This window comes from Lissotriton helveticus, chromosome 1_1 (assembly GCF_964261635.1).
Source record: "Lissotriton helveticus chromosome 1_1, aLisHel1.1, whole genome shotgun sequence".
NCBI classification, from domain to species: Eukaryota; Metazoa; Chordata; class Amphibia; order Caudata; family Salamandridae; genus Lissotriton; species Lissotriton helveticus.
Window position 1 is genome coordinate 743,890,433 of NC_136057.1, and position 12,272 is coordinate 743,902,704.

Here is a 12,272-nt window from a genome sequence, read left to right on the forward strand (position 1 = left end):
CCAACTAACATTTTAAGATGACATAGGGCCTCCTTTAAAGTTTGGCAATGAAATCCTAACATTTCTGGAAAAACTTAACTCAGGGAAGAATCCACCTGTTGAATTTCTTCCAAAATACTATTCTTATGAGGGAGGAAATTCATCCGGTAGAATGTAATGCATGTTTAGTGTTTCATCCAGAAACTGGAGGATGTTCTGTTTCCTACAAAATCTAAATGAGGCCCTCAGTCTTGGTGCTCTGTGATCTTTCCTTCTGTAAAAAAGACACACATTTCAACCAAACACAGACACATAGTTCACACTTCTGATAAAATATCCATTCTGATTTGTACCACAGGTTTGAGCCAAGCTGCCAGGATTGCCATTTTTCATGTTCACAATACAAATGTACCTGCTGAATTAAAGAATGCCAGTCATGTTTGTGTGAGTAAAGGTGGGCTAGGGTGGCACGCTTGGTACTGGAAAGGAGTTCTGTGACATCATGGATGCCTCGTTTCCTCAACGCAGGAACAGCGCATCTTACCTCATGTTTCCCGCCATCAAGAGGCACAGGTTGTAAATGTGTGAAAAGATGAAAAGGAAGAGGATGGTGCTGAAGAACATGGTCATCCAAGACCCGTGATCATCACGGAACATTTTCAGCCGAAGAAACTGACCTGTAAGGAGGATATAGGGCACATTAATACAGAAATTCTAATAATTACACATTAGTATCAATAAAACGTTATCATCTAAAAAAGCTCCAGGCGGTTTTGACATCAATAACCAAGTTACTATATTTTGTATGCATATTGGGGGGAACAAATGAAGAATTTGGTAGAAAATAATTGCAACCAGTCCATTTCCCCACCTCCACTTAACATACATTTCGTGACTGGTCTCCAGCTCTACACTGCTTCTCAATGCTGCTGCCCCCATCCATTTTTAATTTAGTTACTATTTTGTTGCTAATCCTTTCGCTGAGTGGAAGTGCCTTGTGTTTGCTAATCTTTTCTAATGTTGCACAGATTTCTCCCAGTAGCGTGTGGGCTCTCGGTTTCTTACTTCAAGGGAAAGTCTGCCCGAAGTCTGCATGCCCCTACCCTTTCTTTGTGCACACCGGCGGTCTCTTGATTCAGACCTTCTTTGTATGCTGTTGAAACTACCCACTATATTTGGAGCCTGATGGTCAACTGTCTGTAATCTGTCCTACCCTTCTGGAGACAGACTTCCAGAAACACTGAAATATTGGAGCTAGTGTGCACACTTGTAACACCACTGCCCAAATACTGGAGCTAGTGTGCACACTTATAACACCACTGCCCACAACCCAGTGCTTAATTTTAGCTGGTGGTTTCCGGTGCTGGGGAATAACACTTACGACAGTATGCAACATAGTGGCACTGTTTATCTAAGTTAAGGGTGAGCACAACAGTTGTTTATTAATTAAAAATACATAAAAACATGACTAATGCCTGTCTGCTCAAGCCATTCTTTTAGCTTTGGGAGCCTGGAATAGTCTGAATCATCACACTTGCAGGAGTGTGATGTTATTAGTTGTGTTGGTATAGTCATAGGCAGCGTTGGCAGAGGCGATGGGTGGTGCAAGCACTTATATTTTTATACAAATTAGGCACTGTACAAGCCCCTCAGTATTCAGTCCAACATTCCTCTCGTTCTCTGTAGACAGACGTATTTGTGCCACTTCAATGCCGTCGTAAGACCTCATAAGACCCCACATCCCATTAGGAACTGTCTCTTTTGGTTTATGTTCCCAAAGTTAATTGGGATTTATCCTGTCATAGAACATACAGAAAGGAACATCTATGAAAATAGGCACATTTGAACATCCTGCACTGTTGTGATTTGTGATTGTGATGGAGCAAGGATTCGCACGTAACACGACTTGCTTGTACTCAACCCTCTCGACATAACGTTAAATTAATCAACATGTTCGTATTACTAATATTGCATTACATACCATACTAGGGAAGCTTGCATATGTGCTCACTAGAATTAAAATGGCTGCTATATGTTACAGCATGCATGAAGCTTGCACTGCTGCTTTTGCTAAGCTGTTTGTTCTGCTTAACCTTAACGCAATAGTTGAAAATAAAGAAATGGGAATAGAGTAGAGATAAGTGGTACACAGTGCATTCAATTGGTCTGTGTTCTAAAACTGTTTCTTTTCTATTTTTTATGTATCGTAATCTTTGGGCCTGGGAGGTTCTATTACTCCATCTTGAAAAAGCTACAATGCGCATGTCAACTCCAGAAGGAGATATGTCATTTGTCATTGAAACCCGTCCAAGGCACGACTTGCTAGAAGATGTTCCTGGGAAAGTCAACTCCTGACCCCTGTGAAGGAAGCTGAACTAACATATGGACTACATTGTAATCATTATTGATACATTCACTGCTGGGTGGAATAAAACACATGTGAGAAAATAAAATAAAAATGATGAGCGGGAACGTTAATAGAATATTCAAAAGAAAAGTGTCATTTTGGTATGGTGTGATGACCTCTCCTCATCTTTCTGTCCAATCAAAATTGGGGATCCTTACACTTGCAACATTGGGGGGTGGTACACTGACCTGGAAAATAGTATAACTAGGGTAGGCTTAGCTAGTTAATTTGTCCGACTTGTCCGTATAGCTCACCTGTCACTGACCCAACGCACTCATTATGTGACCAAGAGCAGAGGGCTGCGGAGCACTCTGTCAGAAAAATCCATAACCCAATCGGGGTTCTGGGAAGCTGAAGTGCTGGTGAAGCACTTTGTTGGGGAAATCGATAACCCATTCGGAGTTCCGGCTGTTAGCTGCAGAGAGGGAGTAGCGCAGGCGTTGCAACTTAACTGCGGGTGTCAGTCTTAACCTTTGGTGGTCCTGACCTGATCCAATTTGGTTTTACCTGTCCTGATTCTGATCTGCACCTGCTAGCCTACTGGCAACTGCAACTTTCGGGGTTCTGTCCTTTAAACTGACCTGTGGCCAGGGTTAGTTCTTCACACCATTCCTAGGTAAATATAAATTTATGTGGGTTCGTCATTAACTTGTTTCCTTCTCTTCCCCTCCCTAAATGTTACATATTTGATAATAGTGCTTGCATATCGATGTTCCTTTTCTCTTTACCATCCTATTGATAAAGTTTGACATATGTTCCCTTTTTCCCCTCCCTTTTGTTAAATGCTTAGATGTTTTGATCCTACTTTATGTTCCCTTTCTTTACCCTCCCTATTGCTAAATGATCGAAATTAGTTTAATACATCTTTTGCATAGTTACATTTTGATTCTGATCTTCATAATTGAAAGTCTTTTGGTGTTCAATCTTTGGATTGTGACCATTTAAGAGACTTAGATAAAGAGTTAAAACTTTCCGGATTCTGTGGTTATTATATGAGTGCAAATGTTATTTTCCTATTATTCTAACACCCTTGATCCCTTAGGACTTAGGTACCGGTGACGAGTATTGGTAAGTCAAGGTATAGATAGGTCAAAAGTCCTAAATTAATAAAAATATATTGATAGTAGAGCGAAGGTTGCCTGCATAATTTGTGAGTTTATTGATTATGGGCCCAGGTGAATATTAATAAAAGACTAGTCGGATGACCTGCGCGCTCTATCAACTGAATACTGCTTTAAAATAGTGTATTTTGTTTACTGCTTTAATCCTATCTAAAATACAAGCTATACAAATGTAACAAACGAATGGTGTGTTACTACGCTATTGAACCCCAGCAACACGTAGACAAAAGCTGAACTGTGAGATTGTTACTGTACCTGCTGATAAGATAACAATAGATACATTCAACCACTGCAGGGATCTGTGTAGGTAATCCGGAAAAATGCCAGTGCTGCTGGCTGAGTCCTTAATCCTTCTGCAGTCTATAAGTCACTGTGTTGTTGTATAATACCTAGTGATGGATCCTATTACACAACTCGGGCACTCCAGGGTTGGAGCGCAAAGGATTATTTTTATTTGCGTAAATAATAAGCAGTATATATCTTTATTGTTTATGGTTCTTGAACACCATTACAATTAAAAACACTGAACTCATATAACTGTTTAGCGAATACCGTTATGAAAACAAAAGACAAATTCATGCATATTAGGTCAATATAATCGGCAGATTAAGACATGCAGGGAGTACCACTCTAAATAGCTATTAAAAGATCAGTGGCAAAAAAAGTGCTAAGCCACAGCAGAGTTGGTCCTTTTGTTCCGACCCACAGAGTTGCATCACGCTAAGAGCTTAATTGCAATAGCAGTGTACTACCAACCATTGTGAACAAACATATAATACAATGAAATCATTTTAAGGTGTGCAAAGAATATCTCACAGGAGCTAGTGCAACAAATGTAGCAGCGAGTTAATCATCATTGGTAGCAGCAGGAGTACTCGGTCAAGGAGCTGGTGCAACTATGTAGCAGTCATTGTTTTTCCGCAGGGGTTGAAGACAGGTGTTCTTTAAGATGTATTATACATTAAAAATCACTTCAACGAAAGGAAGAACTAAGATGATCTTCAGGTGCACAATATATGTCTGCAGGGTGATAGAGAAACAGTAGTAGCAACAAATTGTTCTTCCTTAATAACAGCACTGTGGTTCAATAAAGTGCTAATGCGAAATATAAGACATAATTTTTTCAACAGGTGACAGCAGAATGTTTCTCAAAGCAGTCACCATCAGGTTTGCGTCACACATAGGTCAGTTTTTTTCTATTCTCGTCAGAGAGAGAAAGATTCACAGATGTGGGGAACAGTAGTATATGGATGATTAATTGTTGAACGAATATCCTAGGGCATTGGGGGTGCCGGGCTCCACCTCTCAATGGATGCCCTAGGAAAGTCAGCAGAGCCCAGCTGTAGCGCCCCTAAACAGCTAAACCTTTTGGATGCAATCATGATACATTTTGTCAATAGGATGTTAGGTGCTGTGTTATAAGAGTTTAGAGAGGCAATGATGGCCTGCTGACATGTGCGAACTCCGAATTTGTTCCACTCTCTCCGTAGTCCAGACCTGCGCTCGTTCAACAATGCTGGACAGAGGCACTGTTATATTCCTTGTTTATATGTATTATTTATCTATGTTATACATCATTTAAGAATGTATCTTTTGATGTTCTCTGTTGCCTAGTAGTCTGGAATGTTTCTCTTCTAGAAGCTCCAGCTCTGCAGTTAGAGACTGGATGCTGACTCAGAGAGACACTCTGCTAGGATCTGGAGTGCTGTACTTCTTTAATGAATAAATCTTCATTTTGTATATATCCTGCAGTCTCACGAATTCTTTCAAGGATGTAAAATAAATTTGGTGATGAGGTGGTGAAGACAGAATTCCTCGGACCCCGTCTTATTTTTGGATTTTTTGAAGATTCAAGATCCTTGCAGAAATATTTAGTGTCATTTCAACTGCTGAATTTTTGAATTTTCTTCATATTGCTCCTGAATTATCAGATTTCTACTTCAATCCAGTCTACATTTCAAACGCTATACCAACTCATCTACAACATTTTCTGGATTTTACACAGCGCCGAGTTTCAAGCTAAGCGGTAACTTTTTATTGAAGATTACTACTCCTAAAACTGCTAACCTTCTTCCTGACTGCTGATTTGACTGCTTGCTGACCTTTACTTGAACTTTCTCGCTAAAGATTATTTTCAGTCTAGCCACTGTTTGACTTTAAATGAACTTCGTTACTGAAGGCTATATTAGTCTAGTGACCTGTTCATGTTTCTATTTTACTGTAATGTAAACTTTGTATGAGCCACTTACCAAACCTAGTGATGTGCTCCAATATTTTAATAAATTGCTCATTTTTGATGACACGTTCGTTACTCGCTGAAGATATCATCTAGCGAGTTTGTTTAATTTCAATCTACGAAAGGATTCTATTGGCTTACCGCTCATTGGAATCCTCGAGGGAAAGCGGCATTTTCCAGATCTCTTCGAGGTTCGGCTCCAAGTGACGTATTCGTTCTTCATGATCTACTCTCTTCATCATCACGTTGATCACGTCATCAGCGTCGCTTTATCCTGGTCTCCTAGCAACGTCTCTGAAGGCGAAATTGTTGTTCTACTCCAAGCGCGGTGATGCGCACACCTTGATTCACAACGCTTCTGAAGTTAAAATTGTGGTTCTACTTCAAGCTGGGTGACGCGCATACCTTGATCCACACCACGTACAAACTACTCAACTTTATTTACCATTTGTGTTGTTCTCACTCTTTTGGTAGCGCGGTGACGCGCACACCTTGCCAATTATTTCTACGCTCTTCACATTTAATTTTCGTAAGTAATTTAGCGTGGTAATGCACACACCTTTTTCAATTTATTTTTCATTTATTTCCTCCTATTTCTTCTTATGTGGTGAATGTATATTAGAATATTGCTCTAGCATTATTTACCTTTAGTTTTTCTCTCATATTTTGCATTCCATTTATTTTGACTACATATATTCATAAATATCGCTGTTCAAACTGCTGTTGTCCCTGCTCCATTCCTCTCAGAAACTGGAACTCCTAAAATTAAATTGACTCAATGGTACAAGTCATTTATTAGCTACGTTATAGCTGTAGATGGTGTAACATTTTCTCCTGTCAGAAAAAATGCTATGTTATATAATGCTCTAGGTGCTGAAGGACAGAGAATTTTTCATCATCAACCTCCGATAATTCGTCCCACTTCAGATGATTGGAATGAATTCACTGAAGCAGTTTTGAGGTTAGAGAAACATTTTAAGGATGAGCCAAGCATAATAGTTGAAAGACATAAATTTTATACACGTAAACAACGTGAACATGAGAGTGTTGACACTTTTTTAGCAGAGTTGAGAGTACTTGCTGCTTCATGTTAGTTTGAAGGTCCTTTGGAACAATACTTAAGGGATAAAATTGTTGTCAATTGCTTTAATGATAAGGTTCAAGGAAGGATCCTGTGCTGTAGGAATCCTTCTCTTAGTGAAACGCTAGAAATTGCTTGGGGAATCGAAGATCTGTTTCTGCTTCTAAAGAATTCGGTAATGTTAAAAACAATGTTACTGATTCAGTAAACAATGTTTTTCATCAAATTCTTCATTCGAACTCTCAACGCAATAAACCTTTCATTAAGAATGATTGGAAGAAATCAGATAAACCTCTTCAATGTTTCAGATGTGGTTCTAAATGTCACCTAGCTAACTCTCACACCTGCCCAGCTATAAACAGTGCACCAATTGTAAGAAAACTGGACATCTCACTTCCGTATGTAAATTTAAATCTAAAATTATGCATCTGGAATCTATAAATACTGACACCGTAGATAGTTAAGCCAATAATACCACTATTAATAACATTTTATTGTCCATCGACATGGTGGAGTCATCAGAAGAAGCTAATAGTGGTGATCCTGTTTGTGACATAAAAATTGGCAATGCTATCACTAAAGTTACAGTAGATTCAGGCTCACCTGTCAAAATTCTTTCTGACATTTTCTTTCTGAAAGAATGGCAAGGTATCAAGTTACTGCCTCCAGACATTCGCACAGTAGCCTTTGGTGGCCAAGAGATTGAAATGCTAGGATATTTTAATGATGATCTTAATTTTAGTGACAGAACTATTCATTCCAAAGTTTATGTAGCCAAAAAGGGGTACAATATTCTGGGGTGGAAAGACCAAGGCAAATTTGATATGGTCCTGAGACCCGGCACTGACACTCCTATATCTTTAGATAACTCTACGAACATCAACACTGTACACGCTGAAAATTCTTCATTAGAAGCAATAATTAATAAACATGAAGCTGTTTTTACAGATAATTTAGGATCAGGCAAAGGATTCCAACACAAAATTATTTTGAAACCGGATGCTATTCCAGTCATTCATAAGGTGAGACATGTTCCACTAAGTATTAGAGGCAGACTTAAAGATCATCTTCATCAACTGTGTGCTGATGGGGTGATTGAACAGATTGATTCATCTCTATGGATTTCTCCGATAGTCGTTGCATTAAAAAAGAATTGTGATGAACTTAGGCTGTGCATTGATCTAAGATCCTTAAATAAGAATATCCAAGTTGATTGTTTTCCCCTACCACGCATCCAGGATATGTTAGCTCAAATAAAAGGCACAAAGATATTATCGAACACCAAACAAACTTACTATCAGGAGTGGATTCAAGGACCTGGTCAAAATCAGGGATATCAGGGTAACAACTATAGGAGGAGAATTATTAACTTCACTGATACGTACTCGTCAGACTCTGACAATGAGAACTACCAGGAAATGGGTGGGGACCGGTACGATACCCGCCAATATAGAGGCAGACAAGGACATCGCACATTCCGTGGCCAATCTCCTTTTTTATAGAGGGGTCCCTACAGAAGGAGGAACAGGAGATGGGCACCAGACCGAGGAGACTCAGCGCAGGTGGCCCCTCCGCTTCAATAGCCCTACCTAAAGACTCGGTCGGACTCAGCAGTATTGGTGGTAAGTAAGCCCATGTCTGTTATTGAAGCTTCTAACACTGACACTTTACCTATTTTTAACCTCTCTTCGACTGATCTGAGCTTTGAGGAAAGATCTGTCCTTAGTCGGGGGTTTCATTTGTTCCGTCTACCCATCCAGGTATCTTCAAATTACATGAAGATCTTTTTTGCTTTTTCCGGAAGTGAGATTAAAAAAGTTCTTTCTGGATCGCCCTGCCGAAACAAATGAGGACAATCGCTCTTGTTGCGAACCTCAATCTCAATTTACACCTACTCTTGATATGGTGGGTCCTGAGGTTAAGATATTCGAGCAAAATTTCATCAAAGAAATTATGCGTGTCACTAAACCTCCACAGAAGGTAAGGGGTAATCTTTCACAGTTCGAAAATCAGGCGATAAAAAACATCAAACAGAATAAAGATCTCATCATCAAACCATGTGATAAGGGTGGGGCGATCGTTATAATGCAGCGATCAGATTATGATGAAAAAATGCTAAAAATGTTGGCTATTCCGGAACATTATAAGAAATCCCACCCTAGAGAATTAACCAGGTTGAGATCCATGATTGAGGAAGTGACAGGCAAAGCCTTAGACCAGGGACTTATCTGCCAAGAGGAGTTTAACTTCTTAACCCCTTCCACACTCATGACGAGCTGGGCTCGTCATGAAGTAGCCTCCTCGCACGCTCATGACGAGCCCAGCTCGTCATGAATAATGGGATTTACAAATTCTCAGCACAGGAGGGGAATATGCTGAGCAGCGAAGTGGTTAAATAAAACATGCCCTAAGACACCAGCCTTTTATGGACTGCCAAAAACCCATAAGGATGTTATGGATCCCCCCATGCTGCCCATTATTTCAACTATTGGTTCCAACACCGAACCCCTGTCCAAGTTTGTGGATGCGTATCTATGCCCCTTGGCACAGACTTACGCCTCCTACATACGTGACACAAGCGATATTATAAACAAGATTGAGGGAACCCCGTTTAATCAGAATAGGGAGATCCTTGTAACGCTTGACATTGAGGCTTTATATACTAATATCCCTCAATGTCAAGCGTTACAAGCGGTCGCGGCCTTGCTACAAAGATCACCTGGGGACAGACCTGACAGCTTCATTCTGGAGTGCCTGGAGATAGTGCTTAAAAATAATCACTTTGATTTTAACGACTGAAGGGCAACAGCATGGTAGCATCATGTGCTCCCAGTGTAGCAAATATCTACATGGGGGAGTGGGAGATCAAGCATGTGTTCAATGAGGCGGCTCCATTCTTCGACCATGTTGGTTTGTGGAGACGCTTCATCAATGATATTTTTTTTGTTTGGAGAGGAGACAGTGAGTCATTGAGTGAGTACATACTGTGGCTTAATGCAAGCGATGTAAACTTGAAGTTCACTGCTAATAGCAGCCCCACTTGTGTAGAATTCCTGGACATTGTAATATCAGGTGTCAGCGGGATGCTTGAGGTAAGTCTATTTAGGAAGCCCACTGCGTAAAATACCTTTCTGCAGTATCAGAGCTTCCACCCGACCTGCCAAAAAGACTTCATTCCCTTTGGAGAATTTTTGCGTGTTCGCCGGAACTGTACAAGTATAGCTGAGTTCCATAAAGATGGAGATGCCTTAAGGACTCGCCTCTTGGCAAGAGGGTATCCCCTAAGGCTTACAAGAAGAAGAAATATTATAATCGCGAAGCCTTACTAGAGGGAACAAGTTGCACGCCCCAAGATCGAGTGGTATGTCATCAACCACTCCGCATTGAATTTTAAAATTAAGAACATCATCCAAAAGAACGAAGATTCTTAATAGTGATGAGGACTAAACTCAGTTGGAATAACCGCTCATAGCTTACCTTAGAAATCGAAACCTAAGGGACCTTTTGGTCCATACAAGACCAGCGATCAATACTATGAGTCAGACCTCGATCACAGAATTACCGGTTATATCCGGTAATCACAGGTATGGATTTTCTCCTTGGATAGTGTAAGACAGGGACTGAATGAGGACATCCAGTGGTTTGTTACACAAGGTTGGTAATTGGTGTATGGTCTTAATATACTGTTTGTATAGCTGGAACGTGGTAGAGTTTGCTGGTTTATGACAACTTGGAGTATTTGAACTGCCCTTGAAAAGGGTTTATCAATTTATGAATGCCACCTTATGGGTTGATGTAGGACTGTGCTCAAGTTTTTTTTTCTAGCTTTGTGGATATGATCTTTTTGGTAGTATTTTCAACTAGTCCGTCCATTTGTGGTCTTTCCTTGGTCACATCTGAACCGAGAAGTACTTGGGTAATTCTCAGACTAGAATACTTTAGTTTTCTTGACACCATAGACATGATAGTTTGAGGTCTATTAGCTGTACATATATGCTGAGCATCGATTATAGTATTTATTCCTGTCTTTTCAGTGAAAGCCTTTTTTTGCTAAAGAAGACCTGCACTAGTTTGTATTGGGTGGGTGTCAGATTATCTAAAAGACTTTCGATCGATTGGAGAGGTTTTCTTCATTTCCTCTTGCAGTATAAATTGAGAGGTTGGGACCTTATGCATGTGATGACATTTGCTCGAGAAGGCTGTAGTGCCTGATTTTTTACTTCATCTAAGTCGTAATGCAATAAGACGAGTTTAAATTTTTTTTATGAATTTTCGAACTAGTTGTTCCAAACATGCACGTCGAGTCATGCTTCTTGTGGGCATTATCGAACTTGGGGTAATAACACAAGTTCAATATAACAATGTCCCTTGTGCTTGTTTATTTTATAATTACGAGTACCACATATGTGCGTTAACTTAAGCGCGTTTGGGGCGGTATTATGGAGATAAATCTCGAGGTACAGTGTAGGACATAATAAACCTGTCTTTTTGAAGATGGGGTTATGCCTTCCCTGATTATAATGGAATTTCATTGCATCCTGGATGTACGGACTTGATTTGCACTCCCTCTTAAGATGGCGGCTATTAGGGGATATGCGGTTGCTGTCCATCTTCTATGTTGCTAGCCGTCTACAAGTGCAAGTTATTGTTGAGCGCACGGTTTGTGCAGTTCCGGTTGCCTCGGGTATTTAACATCGGACCAATCTGGGCACTTTGTTGATTGTCCTGACCTAGTGGCGTGCCAACATCTTTTTTGCTGAGACCAGGACTCTAGTGGAAGGTGAGGAGATGGGTACTAGGAGGGCTTTTAATGGGGAGGTTATATTAATTATCTGTCTCGTGCTCCAATCGTCCTTTAAATCGAAGTGGTCTTACAATTCGAAAGCATTTGGGGTGAGGTTTGTCGTGTGGTTGTGAACATTTTGTAGAAGTGAGAAGCGAAGAGATGATGGACTATGTATGTTTCTCTAGCTATTCTATGGAGATCGTGAAACGCTGAAGTCGGCCTAGTTTGTTTATCTTCGTTTAACCCTGTCTGATGCCAGAGTGACATGGATACTCTATTCTAATTAGGGGCAGTGTTTCATTTATTTTTAGATGTACGGGGATTATAAAGTACTGCCGACAGTATAGAACGTGGGAGGCCTCTTACACGAGGATAAAGTAAATAAAACGGTAAACACTAGTGATATACTCTTTGAGATTGGTGACAGCCGTTTGGATAAACCCTAGAATGATTTTTGTTTGTTTCGCTTTGTTTAGACATTAATAGGAGTGTTTTGTTTGAAGAGTCTTGTGAAGAATACAAAGCTTGATGACGTGCTAGGACTATCAGCCTCCTACGCTCTCAGGTATCTTATTCACGACATGATGACATTTAGCAGGTGTCAATAATAGAGTTGAGGATCAATCTTATATTAATCTAAGATATATATTGTGTCAATCCTT

General features: G+C 40.1%; 1 protein-coding gene across 4 annotated transcripts in view; it reads right to left on the minus strand.

Moving 5' to 3' along the window:
* The window catches only part of TMEM117 (transmembrane protein 117), a 2,403,846-nt gene that overhangs the window by 1,822,438 nt on the left and 569,136 nt on the right, over positions 1-12,272 (minus strand). For all 4 annotated transcript variants that reach the window (XM_078655442.1, XM_078655429.1, XM_078655449.1 and 1 more), the window contains one exon: positions 524-656. In XM_078655442.1, the coding sequence (XP_078511568.1) occupies positions 524-656 (133 nt within the window). The remainder of the gene's footprint in view (positions 1-523; positions 657-12,272) is intronic.